This window comes from Rhinopithecus bieti, unplaced genomic scaffold, assembly GCF_001698545.2.
Source record: "Rhinopithecus bieti isolate Rb0 unplaced genomic scaffold, ASM169854v2 scaffold_66918, whole genome shotgun sequence".
In the NCBI taxonomy this organism is placed as follows: domain Eukaryota; kingdom Metazoa; phylum Chordata; class Mammalia; order Primates; family Cercopithecidae; genus Rhinopithecus; species Rhinopithecus bieti.
Window position 1 is genome coordinate 197,618 of NW_016825404.1, and position 19,749 is coordinate 217,366.

General features: G+C 34.8%; 1 protein-coding gene across 11 annotated transcripts in view; it reads left to right on the forward strand.

Annotated features, from left to right (window-relative positions):
* The window catches only part of SNAP91 (synaptosome associated protein 91), a 165,881-nt gene that overhangs the window by 105,330 nt on the left and 40,802 nt on the right, over positions 1-19,749 (forward strand). For 9 of the 11 annotated variants that reach the window (XM_017863004.1, XM_017863001.1, XM_017863002.1 and 6 more), the window contains 8 exons: positions 2,227-2,254; positions 5,057-5,166; positions 7,176-7,294; positions 11,374-11,388; positions 11,535-11,702; positions 18,380-18,487; positions 19,119-19,382; positions 19,601-19,678. In XM_017863004.1, the coding sequence (XP_017718493.1) occupies positions 2,227-2,254; positions 5,057-5,166; positions 7,176-7,294; positions 11,374-11,388; positions 11,535-11,702; positions 18,380-18,487; positions 19,119-19,382; positions 19,601-19,678 (890 nt within the window). The remainder of the gene's footprint in view (positions 1-2,226; positions 2,255-5,056; positions 5,167-7,175; positions 7,295-11,373; positions 11,389-11,534; positions 11,703-18,379; positions 18,488-19,118; positions 19,383-19,600; positions 19,679-19,749) is intronic. The other 2 variants (XM_017863011.1, XM_017863009.1) reach the window with 2 other exon arrangements.

A 19,749-nucleotide genomic window follows, 5' to 3' on the forward strand; every position in this document is an offset into this window, starting at 1 on the left:
TTTTTTTTTTTTTTTTTTTTTTTTTTTTTTTTTTTTTTTTTTGAGACGGAGTCTCGCTCTGTCTGCTAGACTGGAGGGAGCACAGGGTGTGATCTCAGCTCACTGCAACCTCCACCCACCAGAGTCAAGCGATTCTCCACCTCAGCCTCTTGAGTAGCTGGGATTACAGGCGGGTGCCACCACAGCCAGCTAATTTTTGTTTTGTTTTGTTTTTTATGTGTGTGTGTGTATTTTTAGTAGAGACAGAGTTTTGCCATATTGGTCAGGCTGGTGTCGAACTCCTGACCTCAAGTGATCTGCCCGCCTTGACCTCCCAAAGTGCTGGGATTATAGGCGTGAGCCGCCCCACCTGGTCTATTCTCTTTTCTTTATAAGTATTTATAATTGTATCAATATCACTAAGAACTGGTTTATGAAAATTGCTTGAGAGAGAAACAAATTAATTTAAATTAATTCATTCTTAGAAAGTGACCATGCCAAAGGCTTCTATGTATTCTTTGCAGAATTCAGGCTATTATTTTCTTGAATTTTTATTCAGATTTAACTCTCTTCTTTTTCCATACATAAAGGGAAAAAATAGTGGGAGTGAAGAAATTATTAGCCAAAACTCAGTAGGACATTTTCCACCTTATGCTGTACTAGATTTTTAGGTTCTTAAGTAATTTACTGTAGATATTTCAGTAGACTCTTTGACATGAACAGTATAGATAAAGGTATATCCTTTCCCTCATAGACTGTATTACTCTTAAGATACTACTCTTTAGCCAAACTACATGTAACCAAGTTGTTACCCTTATGCTTCTTATATAGCGGAATTCTCTGTGCCCTTGCTACCTGTTGTTTATATTCATTTTAGGTAGAAATTAAATTCAAACAAAAAATGGCAGGCATGTATTTGCAAATGAAGTTGAATTTGCAAATTAACTTGAAATTAACTTGGGCCGGGCGCAGTTGCTCACGCCTGTAATCCCAGCACTTTGGGAGGCCGAGGTGGGCAGATCACGAGGTCAGGAGATCGAGACCGTCCTGGCTAACACTGTGAAAGCCCATCTCTACTAAAAATACAAAAAAAAAAAAAAAAAAGCTGGGTGTGGTGGCAGGCGCCTGTAGTCCCAGCTAGTCAGGAGGCTGAGGCAGGAGAATGGTTGAACCCGGGAGGTGGAGCTTGCAGTGAGCTGAGATCGCACCACTGCACTCCAGCCTGGGTGACAGAGTGAAACTCCATCTCAAAAAAAATATATATTAACTTGGCGTATAATACTGTTAAATTTGCTGTATCCAATAAGACAAAAATTCATAATATTGTACAAAATTCTACTTACTAAATTTCTGCTGTAATTTTCTTTTGCTGCTGCTATGTGTGTGATATTTTCTCTGTAGATGAGTAAAAAGTCATCCCTGCCATTCACTAAGGCGGTGAATATAGGCTGCTTATTGAAATGTATTTAGTCTTCATCTTGTTTTGTTATTCATTTTTCACCAACTGAAGTTAGTAAAATGTGAACTGTTCTGGCAGTTATTTCCAAAGCACTTTGCTAGAAATGATCTGCAATAGTCAATGCTACCAGTAATATAACTTAAAATTCACCCCTTCCTAATTTTCCCTCATTTTCTTAGAAAAAAGCATCAACGTTGCTGTTTATTTCCTAGCTCCACTAGTTATAACAGGATGATGGGAATATTTTTCCTAGAATATTCTTGCTGGAGTTTTTATTACAGCCATAAGAAAAAAAAAAAAACCGGCTTCAAGGGTATGAATATGGAAGCCGAGACATATTTCAGGCACAGGGCCCATAGGGATCTTCACAGTGTACGTTAACCTTAGTGATCTAAACCACTGGGTGTTGGGGTTTTTTATAATTCTACAAAGCATGGTTTTTTCCAAGCCTTCTGAAAATAGTTTTAAATTCCCATTTGGACAGTTTGTTTTTTATGGACATAGGCAATAATGTTTGACTCAAAGAATTTGAGTTGCTAGAGATATAGAAAATAATGTTGAATTTAAGTATTTCTAGTACTGGAAATTAAGTAGATGGAAAACAGTGGAAGGGGATGTCATTATTAAGTAAAAGATTAAAAGTTTTAAAAAATAGTTTGTCCATTATTTTAAAAGTCTGTATATAAAACAAGTTAATGCTTGACCAAGTGAAATCCAACTTAAAAGCTTCTACAAATATATTCACATATATATATTCAGTTTTAATTTTTTTTTATGTTGCCTTTTAGATCTGGTGCTCCCTCTCCATTAAGTAAGGTAAGTTTGGTTTTCTGTTTAGGGGGTTCTTTGTTTTTCGCTTTTTACAATTTTACCATCATAAAGTGTACAGTTCAGTGGCATTATGTACCTTTACACTGTTGTACAACCATCCCCACTATCCATTTCCAGAACTTGTTTTTATCTTTCAAAACTGTAACTATACCATTAAACAATAACTCCCCACCTCCCTCTCTCCCCGAGCACCTGGTAACCACCATTCTACTTTCTGTCTCTATGAATTTGATTACTCTAGGAACCTCATATATGTGAACTCATATAGTATCTGTCCTTTGGTGGCTGGTTTATTTCACTTAGCATGTCTTCAAGGTTCAGCCATGTTGTACCATGTGCCTGAGTTTCCTCCCTTTTGAAGGCCGAATTATATTCCATTATATGTGTATACCACACTTTATTCTTGCATTCATCTGTCAGTAGATATTTGGTTGCTTATATCATTTGGGTTTATGAATAATGCTTCTGTGAATGTGGGTGTACAAATATCTATTTAAGTCCCTGGTTTTGATTCTTTGGGGGTATATGCCCAGAAGTGGGACTGCTAGGTCATATGGTAATTCTAATTTAAATTGTTTGAGGAAAGGCAAGTTACGTTTTTATGTATCCTCCTTTATATTTGTCTCTAAGTCCAATGTAGTATAGTATATGCAATTTAGTCGTTTGTTTGGACTAAATATTTTTAAAGTTGGAGAGATTTTCATGTATTTATATTACAGCAGACAGTAGAATGTTTTAATAGTTGTAAAACATTTTTACATATTCTAAATCAGAGTCCTATGAGATGGGTAAGCATGTTTCAATGGTAGAGAAATCCATTGTAATTGGGTGTCTTTCCACAAATATGCCTTTTAGACAGTCTACTATAATAACTTGAATAACTCATTTACCTCCTCATCTCTTTTTTACCATGTGGAAGGACAGGATTAGGGTTATTAGTGACAAGAGTATTTACTTCTGTAGGTCTGTAGTTCACATTTACCATTGTATTCTTCAGACAAAAATGTAATAGATGTGTTTTTTCCTCTATGACAAATTTCCATTATATAATTGCTGTCATTACAGATATTCAAGGATATCATTATAGCTGCACTGGTGATCTCCAGACACCATGTACTATGCCAGTGATGGGTTGGCTGACTGCCTAAGATCCCCTCAGGGACCTTGAAAAATCAGTCAAATAAAACAAACAAGTGAAAAGCTCCATTTATTCTGATATAAGGCCAGGTTTAAAACCATTATGTCTATGTGAGAAACTCCAATACATAACTGCTGAGTAGAGTGTCGTAAAATTGTGGCATCCTTGGGGTTGGTCTGTTTCTACATTTTGGCCAAATTGAATTTTACTGACTTTTTCTTTTTGTAATAACAGATTATTTGGGTTCTGTTTTCCTCGCTCTTACATCTCCTCAGAGCTTGTTGTTCCAAGGCATTTTTAATGGACTTCTGTAGAGTTTCATTTTTTGCATTTATGTTGATAATATTTATTGCTGTCATTAAGTTCTCAATGTTTCATCAATATCATTTTTCTAAACTTATTTACATGTATTGGCTTTTAAAAACCTTTTCTTAGAGGATTTCTCATTGTTCCCAATGGATGACATACAATTAGCTTTAACTAGTCCTTTCTCTTCCATTGATCATGTTTTGTATTCTATTTGGAAGATTTGGATTTTTGTTGAAGAGAGAGGTCTGAGTTGATATTTTCTGATCAACAACATCCACACCGCTCTTGTGTCCACCTTTCTTGAAGTGCTGAATGCTTAACACTTGCATATCTATTGAATTTTGACTTTTGGATTAGTTATATTCTTGGACAAACATATTATTTAAGTCTGTAAATTTCTGTAAATTTCTTATCTCCTCAGGTTTTTTTTTCAAATTATTCTTTTTAAAACTTCCTTTAAGTTTGGTCTGTTTGAAGTCAGATGTCCAGTTAGGGGAGTATCTGATAGCCCTGGCTTGGTCTTGGTCTTCATGAATTTTACCTGCTGTTAATCTCATCTCCACTTACAGAACTAATCTACAGAATCAATAGATTGTTTTGAAATGTTCTATTAATCTTTCTCTTGTGAATGCATGAAGAATTAAATATACCAGATGAAATTGTTTAGTTACAGCAACTAAATAAAAATCTTTTAATATATTATTTGACTATTAATACCTCTTCTTAAAAAAACTAGTCCAGAAAATAAATACTAGATTTTATTTTACTTTTTTAGTTTTATCTATGTCATATTAGTGATGGGCTATAGTCACGATATCTTCAAAACATCAGTGACTTGAATCTTGTTTGGGAATTGTTCTCTTCCAACTGTGAACTATTTTGCAAGTTAGATTTCTGGATTTGAAAGTCATCTGACAGGACCTCACATGAAATCTTTTTAGGATGACAAAACATAATGACATTTTTTTTTTTTTAGCAATTATTACAATTGATAATATTTGAAATTTTTTGCAGCTAGTAAGATCTTTCCTAATAATTTTATGTTCAAGAAATATATTTAGCTTTTATTTTAATTAATGAATGGAAGTCATTGCAATGTTAAGCCAAATATTTTATCATTTTATATGTTACATTTAAAATTTGTAACATATTTTAGCCAATATTGATTATTTATTACAATTATTGATTTCAAATTTTATTGAGCTTTTTTTTTTCCTCCACAAGAATTACAAAAAAAATTTCTGGGCATGTCATGGGTATACAAAAAACGTCCTGTTGCTCAGTGTCCTGTAGATTCATATTTGACTCAAGTGCGTTGTGTTGTGCATCTTCACTTTCAGTCTTCTCCAGCCACAACTGTTACGTCTCCCAATTCTACACCAGCTAAAACTATTGACACATCCCCACCGGTTGATTTATTTGCAACTGCATCTGCGGCTGTCCCAGTCAGGTTGGTTAATAAATATGCAGTTATGTTTATTAGTATTTTATTAGAATTTGGTTCTATTTTTATGTGCTGTACCCAAATGATTTCACCAAAGGAAATATAATCCTAATAATGTGATACATTGGGGTTTTTACTACACAAAGTACATTGTTTTACTCCTGTGCCTCTTAAATCATTAGAAAGACCTAAGCTATAGAAATCACCTTGGTGTCACAAACTGGGAAAGGAAATGGAAGAATGATACACACAATTTTTTTTCTGAAATTGACTGATGTAGAAAGTGTTTTCTAAAATTAGTTTCTTCTTGTGGGAAATTCAAAAGGTATTTTAAAATGCTTTACACACACACACACACACACACACACACACACGCTAAACTTGGAATTGTCAGACCAGTTATCTAGTGCATATGAGGAACTCACACTCTGGTGGTAGGAGGAGGCCTTCGGGGTATTCCTAATCAGTTTTTATAGCACCTAGAGATCAGAACAGTAGTGAGAAATCGGGGGATGACTGTGTGTTCTTTGAAATCTCAGGCCACCTAAAATCAATCCCCAGCTCATAGGGGTATCCTCAAATAATAAATTTAGGTCAATTCCTTAGTTCATTTGCCTTAAGAGGATTCTAGTATCACTTTGTAGTATCTTTGACTCTGATTATGAATGCCCTATATTTGGAGACTTGAACTTTGAGCAAGAAATCCAAGTATTGTACCCATGTTAACCCATGCTTTACTCTCTACTTGCTTAGTTCTGCATTTTATAATAGCAAGCTTGGTATAAACAAGTTCTTTCTGTTACTGTTCTAATATAAATCGCTTCTTATAAAAGCTTTAATATATTAATAATAAATATGTATTCCTTTCCTGTTATTTAGTCCAGTTGTATTTATGAAATGGACATCAAAACTAAGCAATGCTTTCAGTGGTTTTGAAACTACTTTTTAAAAGCAGCAGAATCCTTTCTTCAAAAGAATATTACTTGGAAATCTAATATGTAAAAAAAGATAAAGATGAAACTGCTGTTTATGAAGGCAGGTGGGGAACCTGGGACCCTAATGGCTTCACACCTGGCCTGGTAACCTTTAAGCCAGTTCTCCTCAAATCTGAATGTACATGTGAATTGCTTTGGCTTCTGATTAAAATGAAGATTCTGAAGTAGTAGATACAGGGTATGCCTGAGATTTTGCATTTATAACAACGTCCCAGGATGCTGCTACTTTGAGGTCTATACTTTGAATAGTAAGGCTGCTCCTTGGAGCTTCTACAGATAGAGAAGCTTTGAAAAGCACAGTCTCAACTGAGTAAAAATAAAAAATGCAGTAGTCGTTTTAGGTGAGTCCTCTTGACATTTGTCCTAATGCTTTCCCTCCCCTTGCCCCAGGGAGTATGTTTTTATAATTAGTACAAAGGTACCTTATAGGGCCTGATGTTCATCTTTTGATGATTAGACAGCACTTTTGCCTCAACAAAACATTGATATATTATAGTCTAATGCAGGAAAAAGATAAATTAGTGGTTAATAATTCTCTTTAGTGTCCTTTGGTTTATAAATAAATTCTTCTCAAGACATGAATTTTTTTTCTATACAAAAGATTTTGGGAAATAGAGAAAAGATAACCTCAAGGTTATGATTTTGATTTCCCTATAGGGTGCTTCACATAGATCAAGTCCAGCCCACTCTCTGTTTTTGTAAATAAAGTTTTATTTGAACAAAGACCTGTTGATTTGTTTATGTATTGTCTGTGTCTTAATCTCATTCTACAATAGCAGAGTCAAGTAATGATAGAAACCAACTGGCCCTCAAAGTCTAAAATACTTACCATCTTGCCCTTGACAAAAGTAGTTTGCCAACTCTTGGTATATGCTATATCTCTATACTTTCCAAAGTATTATTCTTTTATTGCATTTAAAATACCTAAAATCTTTGATGATTTCTGCATGTCTTTATTCAAAAACACCTTTATGTTATAAAATTTCAAAATCTGATTTTAATGTTTTATTTTCCTTTTAGCACTTCTAAACCATCTAGTGATCTCCTGGACCTCCAGCCAGACTTTTCCTCTGGAGGGGCAGCAGCAGCCGCAGCACCAGCACCACCACCACCTGCTGGAGGAGCCACTGCATGGGGAGGTGAATGAAACCAGACAGCCTTGCCATTTCTCTATTCATTTTATTTCATTGTTTTTACTTAGGCTATAATTGTTAATATTTACCTTTTGATTATCCAAAATGGTGTTAGCAACTTGGAGGGAAAATGCTAAGAATGGCATTTATTTATTGAAATATATATTGAGAGAGAGACAGAGAAAGTGCCTATAATACAGTGAGAATGTTCAAATAGTCATATAGTTTTTATTTTAACTATTGCAACAAGGAAGTTTTGTGGGTTTTTTGTTGTTCTTTTTTATTACTATAAAATTCTGATTATTTTTAGTAATTGTTGTCTAGAGACTCAGGCCTTAGAGGATTGAGTATTCCCCTTAATTTATGGTTACTCTAAATTAGCATTTCTAATTTGGTTTGATCAGGTGTAGCCTCCTTCCTGGATTCTTTTAGGCCTGAATTGATTTTATTCACATTGTATTTGGCTTCATACAGTTGAAATCTTTTTACAGATTCTTATTTGTACCAGAAAAAATCCATACTTAAACTGATTGACTGAAAGGAATCACATCTAAGCACTTATTCCCATTTTATTTATGGATCTCAGGGAAAAAAATCAGCCTTTTACAAATATTTGATTTAAAACATTTAATATTAATATAAAAATTAAAGTGATTGCTTCGTAATGCTCAAAGCTGCAAAGAGTTGGTTTTAATGGATGCACCAAACTATCAGAATAAAATTTTCAAAAAGTTTAAGACATGCCTTGTACAACTATAGAAGCAACACAAATAAAAGACTTAGTAACTCACTAATGAGGAACCAGTAAGATGATAAAGCTGTCTCAAAGAACATTTTGAGGAACTGAGTATTTATAGGTATTTTAAAAGGAATGTTAGAATAAGATGGCTAGGTTAGATAGAAAGCTGTTAATGTTCTATCGGGTAATAAAAACCATAGCCTTGAGGTTATCTTTTCTCCTATACAGAGATTATTTGCATCACTAGCAGACAAGATCTGTAACAACTTAACATTGCAGAATCAAAGCCTTTAATGACAATAATAACTAAGTCAAATGAAGTTATATTTCTCTAAACAATTAAATATCCTTTGGTGGTCTTGTTAAACAGTGTGTCAGTATAATATCAAAAGTCCTATCTGTAATCTCTTGATCTCATTTCCAAGTTATTTTGGTAACAAAAATAAGAGAAAGATAACCAGTTCTGAAATAATGTTGCTAACTATAAATAAGAACATTTAAATGTTGGCACATTTCCATTTTAAATATATAAACCTTACCCTATATTGAAATGTTCAATTCCTAAGGCTACAGCTATCAATTTTTAAGATGAATTGTTCTTTCAGCTTTATTAACTTTATTAAATTTCAGTTGGTAAAGGGAAAGATTGCTGAAGAGGTTTTATAAGAGCATTCTTTTTATCATTTTTTATCTGAGCTTCATCACTGATTATTTTAATTTGCTAATAATTTATTTTCATTACCTTAATGTCTTTGTTAGAAGTTTAATGAATAAACAGTGAAACTGTAAACTAGTCCCTTTCCATATTCCCGGCATGAAACTGGAGGATAATTTTTATCTTTTTAAAAAAAATTTTTGACACCAAAAGAGAATGCCAAATAAATAAAAGGAAAAAATAAAAATAAAAGGTGAAATTTTGTTGAATTGCAGTATAACATTTTTTATTCAATTCATCTCTAAATACTTTTTGCTAAGACACATAATATTGTAGGGAATTGATTGTAATAACCAATTTCATTAGGATACATTTTAGACTTTACTGGTTAGAAATATATAACTATTGATGATTGAAACATTAAAATATCATTAGACATAAAAAGAGAAAGCAGAGCAGTATGGTTTTAGCCAGGGCTGTACTATATGGACATGTAGATCGTGCATTGCTCAAAGGCAGGGCAAGGAGGCTGAAATCCAGCCGGAACTCTGTAGCCAGGCTGTGAGCCTTTCTCATTATCCTTGAGAAAGAGATGCTTTACTTTTTCTAATCTGTCTCACTACAGAGAGTACCTGTTTTCTTTTAAGATATTATAGCTTTTATTTTAGAATATAGCTTTTATTTTATTTTCAAATTTTAACCATAAAACAGTAAAACAAACTCACTGGTTTACCAAAGACAGTTGGATTTAAAAAATTGGGTACAGTGGCTCATGCATGTAGCTTCTGAGGAGGCTGAGATGAGAATCTCACTTAAGCCCAGTAGTTGAGAGTCCAGCCTGAGTAACGTAGTGAAATCCTTTCTCAAAAAAAAGAAAAAAAAAAACCAAAAAGGCAGTTGGATCCACATTATATTTCTGACAAAATGGGGTCTGTTCACATGGCTAAACATCAATTGTCCCAATAGGTAAGCTAATGGGCCAAAATTTGGGGTAAAGCAGTTTCCATAGTAGTTTGATTTTAAAGCATATTTTATGCTTTTTTCAATTATTTTAAATGACTATATAAGGTTAAAGTTTTTTTGATAAACACATAAGATTCGTTTTAAAATAAAAACTAAGACAATTCTCAAGTTACAATGAAAGCTAGTATTGATTGAGTGCTCCTTCTGTGACAAGTACTATGCTGGTCATCACTACACTTACACAAGAAAGGTACTATCTTTAACCTGTTTAAAATGATAAATATGTGAAAACCATGTAAATTTTCTTATTTCTTTTTTTTTTTTTAACTTTAGGTTCTGGGATACATGTGCAGAATGTTTGTTACATAGGTATACATGTGCCATGGTGCTTGCTGCACCTATCAACCTGTCATCTAGGTTTTAAGCCCTGCGGGCATTAGGTATTTGTCCTAATGCTTTCCCTCCCCTTGCCCCAGGGAGTATGTTTTTATAATTAGTACAAAGGCACCTTATAGGGCCTGATGTTCATCTTTTGATGATTAGACAGCACTTTGCCTCAACAAAACATCTACAACTGCAACATTTCATAGCAATAGAAAAGTCAGCTTTGTGGGGAAATGCTAATAAAGCAATTCTCTAATTTCTAAGCAAAATAGTAAAAATTATAAGACTTTAAGAAATTGAAATAAACTTCTATAATTTGGCCAGTAGATACCCAGTCATGGTTAAAGGTGATGCTAAATTGTAACAGATATGTGTTTGTTCATTTGACTAAGCAAAAATAAAAAATTGTTTTCTCAATCTTGTTTGATAAGATCAAGCCACTTCTATTATTGAAGCATATTTGAATTCTGTATAACTAGGCAGTAAATTATAATCTCTAAAAGTCTATAAGCCTAATTGGATGGTCTCATTTCCAAGGACCATAGCCACTTCAGATGTCTCTAAATTTTTCTTGGAGGTTTTAGGTACTAACACACATTTTTATTTCAGGGGACATATTGTAATGATAGCATTTTTTTCCTGTTGGTGTAAAGCAACCAAATTTTAGCAAATTCATTTTAGTAAATTTAATTTAAATTTTGCATGTAAGATTTGGCATTTCTACAGCTGGCGATGAACCCAATCGGCTGAAAGAATACAGAGGATTTTTTAAATCCTCATCTTTGGCTCCATAATAGAGAGAGTGTTTTATTTATTTATTTATTTTTCATGGTAAATTCATGTTGCAGAAGCACAAATAAGTGTGTGTTGTGTGTCTGTATATTTTAAACATGGGAAAACAGTTTCTTTTTATATATGCTTAAAGTGAAATTTCTACTTTTTTGAGAAATATGGGATTACTGCCAGAATTTATTAGAATTAAAATTATTTACCAACATGTATTTGAAAGCTCATCAATATTATGTGATCGTATGACTTTGATATCTTCATGTATAAGGTTAGCTACAGCACAAGTAGTTTTGTGACCCATTTGCTTGTTAATAAAATCTGGGGTACATGTCTATAGGTGAAACTTGGTCTAGAGGATCTCTAGGTCCCATCTAGTTTGACAGTTCCATGATAATAGGTAGTATATTTATGTTTTTAATGACAAATGGTGTAAAAGACACATAAAGCTAAGGTTTTTTTAGTTAGTGCCTTATCTGGCTTGGACATTGGTATGGTTGCATGTTTCAACTTTAGCTCTTATTTATTCATATGCTGCCATGTAATGGACATCGGTAGACCTTTTGGGAGAGGGTGAGTAAAGCTTTGTTTTTAAACTTCCGTTTTGACAGACTTCTGTGTGTAACAACTGTCCTCATTTTGATCATTTGGAGTCTGGTATATCTTTTGTCCTTTGCTTTTCTTCTCTCCATTTGCTCTCTGTCTCTGGTGAAATATAGATTCTTTGGCTGCACTTTCCTCTGTTCCCTCTGAAGCACAGATTTCAGATCCATTTGCACCAGAACCTACCCCTCCTACTACAACTGCTGAAATTGCAACTGCCTCAGCTTCTGCCTCCACTACTACAACTGTTACTGCTGTCACTGCTGAAGTGGATCTCTTTGGAGGTTAGTTAGTCTCGCCACTATTTTCATGTTCCTTTCAGGATTGCTAAAATTACTTGGGAGTTAAGGTCTTTAAATTTTTTTACGTTATGTAACAGCATGTCAGAGTGTTTAAGTACTTTTTCAATGTTTATTCATGTATATTTATCTTCACTTAATTCATCAACTTTCTCTTCACTTAATTTTAGTAGTTTTATAGCAGAGATTTCAATGTATCTGGCCTATTTGATTTTCAGGTTTTTTAACATTAGAATTCATGTTGCTACCTTCAGAACTCCTGCCTTTATGTTCCCGCTCTCCAGTGTCTGTGTAAAAGTGGTACCAAAGCTCTCTGTCACCTTTAGGTTTATTTAGCTTTTTGGTCAGATTAGAAGTAGCCCAGAGAATATTTGGGGAATGTAGGAGGAGCAATACTGGCCTAAGTTATTTCTTAATATTTAGGGCAAAAAATAAGAGTAATTCAAGTTTGGAAGTCTCTGAAGAGAGTTTAGGGATGTGCCTGTTTTTAGAGCTTTAAGCTTGTTCTGTCCAAATAAAACTTGGATCATCTTTGGTTTTGGAACTCTGAGAAAACATCTGAAGTAGCACTTGAAAGGCTGATTGAAAACAGATTTAAGTCAGTCTTTGAAATGATTGTCTAAAAATATGCTTTCCATGGAAATGTAAATTCTGACCCACTAAAATATCTTGGACTCTGCCAGTATAATATGCCCAGACCTGATGAGCCATGTGAACCCGGTTTATTCATATATGTATCCCCATCTGTGTGGTGCTAATGTCCATACCTAAAGAAGTTCTTACATCAAACACATACATCAAGTGATGTTATAGTCATTATAGTTTTGTATATCTTCATTACCATATAACATCTTTCCCAGGGCATTTTGAGAATATGGTAAAGAAATTGGAGGAAGAAAATGGTGAGAGCAGGAGAGATTTGGCAGGCTTTGGTGTAATCAATATGTACCCCTGGAAACATACATTTAACACACTGTCACCTACCACTCTGCTACATGCCATGCTCCAGTCTCTGAGGTTGGCCAACATCATCCAAGACAAGGAGCACTCCACTAGACACATCGTTGTTGCCACTGCTACACAAAAGACATTTTCTGCTGCTTTGCTGTACTGTCATTCCTATTACAGGAGAAACCTGTTTGTAAAAGAGTAGGAGAGAAAGGATTGCAGACCCTTGAATAAAGAGTCACCCATGGTCTGGCGCAGTGGCTCACGTCTGTAATACTAGTACTTTGGGGGGCCAAGATAGAAAAATTGCTTGAGCTCAGGAGTTTGAGACCAACCTGGGCAATATAATGAGACCCTGTCTCTGCAAAATAATTAAAAACTAGCCAGTTGTGGTGGTGCACACCTGTAGTCCCCGCTACTTGGGAGGCTGAGGCAGAAGCATTGCTTGAGCCCAGGAGGTGGAGGTTACAGTGAGCCATGATCATGCCATTGCAATTTACCCTGAGTGACAGAGCAAGGCCCTGTCTCAAAAATAAAATTAAATTAAAAAGAGTCACCCACTATAGAGGGTTAGGTTTTCATTTATGCCCCTATATCCTTTGAAATCAAAAATTTTAATTTTAGCTTACATTTATAAAATCAACTTCCTCTTCCTTCCACAAATCTAAATCAGGTGGGAAATAGAGTTTGTCAAAGTTGTTTAGGCCTGACTTAAGGTAAGCCTCTTGACCTCCTTTAGCCTCCGTTCTCCCATCTATACAATTGGAAACTTGGTCTAGAAGATCTCTAAGGTCTTTCTAGCTTGAAAGTTCCATAATAATAATAGGTAATATACTTAATAAATGTTTTAATTTAAAATTTATCCTTCCCCCACCCTCTGTTATTGGTGTGGCTATGGGTAGTTTCTCATAGGCTTATCTTAACAGAAAAAAAAATGTTAGGAAAATATGGACAGGATGCATAATAATTTTGTGCTGAAACATTTCTACACCTTAGCTGTTTAGATTTTTGTTTTCAGTCCACTTATAAGGAGCTGATTACCTCAAAGAAATCAATCAAGTCTATCTTACTTCCTGCATAGCCCTCTAGAATAATAAAGACTAAAGATATTTCTTTGAAATATTCTTTGCACCATTATGCTGTTTTTGTTCATTTATTTCTGCTTTGACTATATTCATCAAGTAGAAAAACCTGTATGTTTAGAAAATTTTCATGATGGCATTCTTTATAGCTTTAAATATAAGCTTAAAGGAGGAGTACTGCAGAGAATCATGTAACTTACTGCCAAAGAATGAGACTGTTCTTGTGATTTTATCAATATCCTTTCCAGTCATCTAGCTGAGAAATGAGTGTACAATGACAATTACATCTGAAAATCACATCATAATTATTCTATTGATCTGTATAGTTCTATAACTGTCTCCTGGCTTCTGATAGCTATAAAATCTCCATCCTTTATGTTCAGGAGTCTATATATGTCATTATCTGTTTTGTGATTTTCAGTGATTTTCTGTAATTTCTTTCATGCCCTTCATTGGTTTTTAAGAAATTATTCAGAGATTTAATTTTAATAAAACCTAAGCTAAAATCTCTTTGGCCATTTTGTGTGACCATTTTTTAAATACTTTGTCTCTCTACAATTGACAAGTAGTAGAACTCTAGAATAATTAGAAAACCAGTTATGTTTTGTTTAACACAGCATAACTTTACAACTTTAAAACATGCCTTTTTGAGGTCCTATGCAATATGTATAGCAACTAAGTAGATTTCTTTAGAAAGAAAGCTTAATAGATTTAATTTCAGAAGATGGCTTGTTTAATTTCATCTCTATGACATATTAAAAACTGTTAATGTATTTTAGTACTATCATTAAATTATAAATTTTGAAAAATAAAAATTTCCTGTTATTTTTTAAAAAGAAATATTCTGATTGAAGCACAAATAATGTTTAGCCCTTTCAATGTAAGTAGTTCATGTAAGGTCATTAAAAAATTTTTCCCAGGTAGCATCTATACGTTTATTAAATGCTTCATGTATTTAAAGTGAACTTTTTAAAGAAATGAGATGCTTTTTTATGACAATCCGGCAAAGGCCAGTGTTATGCTTTAAAATTTAGTAAAATTTATAAATATTGACAAAATAAAAGATAAAATCCTTAAAATAACCTGTTTTATACTGATGCCAATTTTACCAACAATAGCACATTGATTTGAAGAACACAGGGTTTTTCTAAACACTAGAATGCTAAATTGATGCTAATTCCTCTGCGCACCAACAAGGATACTCTTTCAATCAGCTGTGTCAATTTGTGAGCAAACCTTCATGAGGTTAGTAGTCTGCAAACATTAAACCAGGTGGCTGGAAAACCAAAGAACTTACCTCAAAACCCTGATCACATTGGGTATATGTTGGTCAAAGAACTCAGTTCACCAACCTTCCTTAAAACCAATACTTAAACACTTTCAACTAGATTTCATGTAGCCATATAACCTGGGACCTTTGGGGACAAAGAGGAACCAGAATGTGACATTTGGGCTGTTGAGAACAATTGGAACCTTTGTGCTGAGTGTGTGATTTAAGATGGCTTATGTGCCCAAAGTAGATGGGGAGAAAAGGTCAGCCTGGGGGAAACAACAGTTCTCATGAGAGAGGTAGTCACATGATAAAAAGTTTGAGAGGAAAATTCTTTCTTAGAGTGCTAGAAGGGAAAAAGAAGACTAGTCTGCAGCAGTCAGATCAGTTTATGGGTTAAGGCCTAGACTGAGTCCATAATTGAAGAACAGCGAACAGCAGGAGCATGCATTTCTAAGAAATAGCACTGGTTGAAAAACTGACAGAATGTAGAAATTAACTGCAAATGGGTAACATGAAAAAGAGAACTGAACTGGAAATAGCTTTAGTTTACAATACTGGAAAGATAATGCTGCTATTTGTAATGAAAAAACTAGATATTAAAAAAAAGTTTCATTTGTTTTTTAACAAATTCAAATTTTCTCTCTCACAGTTCTGGTGGCTGACTGAGCTCAGTCAGCTGGGCAGTTCTCACTCAAGGTCCCTTTTGTGGCTTCAGTCAGACAGTGATTGGGCCTGGTACCATCTGGACACTCATTTATGTCTCCTTTGGGGCTAGGAAGATTCAAACAGCTGGGGGTGGGAGCAGCTGCAGCTCCTACCTTTAAGAAAAGTTCTGACAGGTGTAGATGAATTAAGTTGATAATATTTAGTTTCAAGTAACAAGAGAAGCATTAAAAGGAGATGTCTTGCTGACAAGGGGATTTTTTAAAACCCTATTCTAAGGATGTAGCTGTAACAATATGGGCTTTATCTCCTTACACATAAGTGATAACCTAAAGGGGTCAGCCCGTAAATATCTATTTGATCCCTGGCACTAATGTAACTGATGTTTATTCAATTATAAAGAAGGGAGTAATATAGTAAAACGAGGCATATTTCATAAAAAAATACAGTGGCTAAACACACAAAGCTCAGTCAGACAGCTCTGAGCCAGATCCTAACTCTGCCATTTTCTTGCTGTGTAACTTTAGTCATCAGACTTTTAAAAAATAATAATTTTTAATTGAAAAAGTATATGTATATATAAATATATATATATCATGTACAACATGATGTTTTGAAGTATGTATACATTGTGGAATGGCTAAGTTGAGCTAATCAACATATATACATTGCCTCACTTATTGTTTGTGATGAGAACACACACGCTTTGAGCTTTGGTTCTGTTATCTACAGAATGGAGACAGTAGAACCTAAATCACAAGATGGCTACAGAAATTAAATTTAATAATGGCAATATATATGACTGCTATGTGTTTCTACTCTTTGCAGTATTATTGGCCTCGGTTCCAAATTTTATAGGAATGAAAAAAAAGAAAACAACTAACCTGACTCATGGCAAAATATGTTTACAGCCCTCCCAAAATCTCTTCATACTTCTCTTACATTCTTCTGCCCCACTCTTAGGGGGTGTGTTGCCCTAAGTCCTCAAGTATAGTATCCTTAACATGGCATTTAGAAAGTATGCCTACCCTATCCCTTGATGTATTCTTCTTTCTTTAGTTTTATTAATTTGGCCTCTCAGCTGACCTGACACTCAAAACATATATTCATGGCTGGGCATAGTGCCCTAGGCCTGTAATCTCAGTACTTGAGGAGGCTGAGGCCAGAGGATCACTTGAGCCCAGTAGTTCAAAGCTATAGTGAGCTATGATAGTGCTGCTGCACTCCAGCCTGGGCAACAGAGCAAGATTCTGTCTCTAATAATAAATCAGTTGAACTATATTTCCTCAGTATAACCAAGAGGAACAATCAGATCAGATTAATCCATAAGATATGAACAACTGATGTCCTGTTGTCCCTTCTAGGGATATTTGTGATTTGGTAAAGGGCCTTTTAACCCAAGCAAGTATCTAGTTTAATGTTTATTATTCTGCATAAAACTAGAACTCTGCATTACTAAAGAGTGTTTCATACTCAGTTTGGGACATGCCAGGTCAAACTAAGAAACAAGTATCTTGACAGTAGCATGTCCTAGAGCCTAATATACTACGTAAATCACCAAGGAAGAGCATATACTGTGTAGTACTTCCCAAGTATATATGACAAGTTATTTTCATGACTGAAGGAACAGTGTTCCAGGAAACATGGGTAGATATTGCGGAAGACGTATTTGGGGATGAGAAGTTTAGCAGGTAAGTGACAGGTTCTAGGTGGGTGCTGGTCTCACTCTCCAGGGTTTTCTTATCCTAAGCCTGTCATGCTTATCATGGCTTGATTCCTTCTGTACTTTTGAAACTATAGTATCTCTATGCAAGCTCAAGGACTTTTTACCTTAGCTAACATTGTTTGTTGGTAGAAACACACTGGGAAGCATTTGTACACATCAGCCATTTGTAAATTGGGGATTTATAAACTGTGGCTGCTTGTATGTTAATGATATTCTACTATAAGTAATAATATGCTTATAGTCGTAAAATGTGAAACTCTAGTTTTAATCTGTTGAAAATAAATTATTTTTCGAATAACTAGAAAAATGTAATTGCATTATGGTATCATACCCTATTTTATCTCTTTGTGTCTTTAAAATAAGTCATTGGTTATGTTTGAAAATGCTTTTCAAGGATAGTGAAGATTTAACACTTAGGAATGCTTAGTAAACCTTTCATGTTAACACTGTAATTTTGCCTGTACTAGATTATAAAAAGTCTTAAAACTAGAATTATTTACATTGCCATTGTATATTTAATTTTGTTGGCATTAAAGAAGATATTATGTTTGCTAGAAACTATGAGACAGGGACATTTTAATAATACAGTGAGTCAGTATTACCTGAACATGAAAGTTTAATGTCTTAAATTACATAATAAAAATATTTTTTGTTTTAATTTTTACATCCATTTCTAATGATACATAAAACATGCTTCTCAGAGCCCTTATACAATGAGAATGTCATTACCTTTTGGATCCTATTAGACCTCAGCAATATCAACACTATATCACTTGCATGTTAACTAACATGAAGGTGTGCAAAGAATAATTGTTTTGTGACCACCAACAGTGCATGAGCCATAAAAATGTGTTTTTAAAAATTCATGTTGTATAAGGGAGCCTTCTTCACAATTTAACTTGGTTCTTTTACTATATTTTCTTCTCTTTTTATTCTTTTAATTTCTATTGTTTTAAAAACTGCACCCAAGATGCCTTTGCAGCTTCTCCTGGGGAGGCCCCTGCAGCATCCGAAGGGGCCGCCGCACCAGCTACCCCAACCCCTGTAGCAGCAGCACTTGATGCATGTTCAGGAAATGGTGGGTTTAAAGTCATTAGCCAGTCTGTTATTTTTCTGTCCTAATGTAAAACCCCCATAGTTAGAAGTGGCCATATGTTTTCTAATTTTATTTTCTTCTGAGTATAAAGTGTCATTCATCATAACTGAATAAATAATGCCAGCATTTAAAACATTAAGACAATGAAGTACATACTTATCAAAATTGACAATTTCTTAAGATTGACAATTTTGTCAGTGCAAGTATGCTGTCTTAATGTTTTTTTTTTTCTAATGCTATATTGTACTCTTTTGTAACATTGAGTTCAAATATATTGGCATGTTTTAATGATTTTCAAAGCTACCAGATTGACCAAATTAAGTGAAGATTTGAAGGATAGCAATCTCTGATCCTAGACTGTAGGTTAATCTTACAGCACTTTGCAAAGTGCTTTAGTTTGCTAACTTGTGGTACCTACTAAGTTTCCCCTTTTCTTTAGAAAAACATCCTAATCACTAACCCCTGCCAATAGGATAGTAGTTAAATCCAAGGAGCCTCACACCTAGCTAGTGTGTAAATATCTGTGTAGGGTGTCTCTTGCCATAGTTATGACGCTGTCTCTTGTCTCTTTCCTTACTGATGCTGTGTGTGTCTCCACTTTCCTTTCCAAAAGACCCCTTTGCCCCATCTGAAGGTAGTGCAGAGGCTGCACCTGAGCTGGACCTCTTTGCAATGAAGCCACCTGAGACCAGTGTTCCTGTAGTTACCCCTACAGCTAGCACAGCCCCTCCGGTTCCCGCAACTGCTCCTTCTCCTGCTCCTGCCGTTGCGGCTGCTGCTGCTGCCACTACCGCTGCCACCGCCGCTGCCACCACCACTACCACCACCTCCGCTGCCACCGCCACCACTGCTCCTCCTGCTCTAGATATCTTTGGTGGTAATTTTTTGTTATTGTTGTCAACTTCTTTCCGTCTAATGGATTGAATTCTGGTCCTTGAGATGTACTGCATGAAGACTGTGTAATTAAATGGTTCTCTAGAAACCATTTGCTGCTTAATTCAGAGTTCTGCAAAGTGCTAATTCAGGACTAGGAAGTGATGCTGTGTCAGGCTTATTGTTCAAGTTGAGTAAAGGCATGTGTGTTCTTGGTCTTAGATTTATTTGAGTCCGCTCCTGAAGTTGCTGCAGCGCCTAAGCCAGATGCTGCTCCTAGCATAGACCTGTTTGGTACAGGTAAAACCAAAGCAACCCTTTTTTTTCACTTTAGTTTCTTAGATGTTTTCCTGATTAAGCTGTTAGTACTC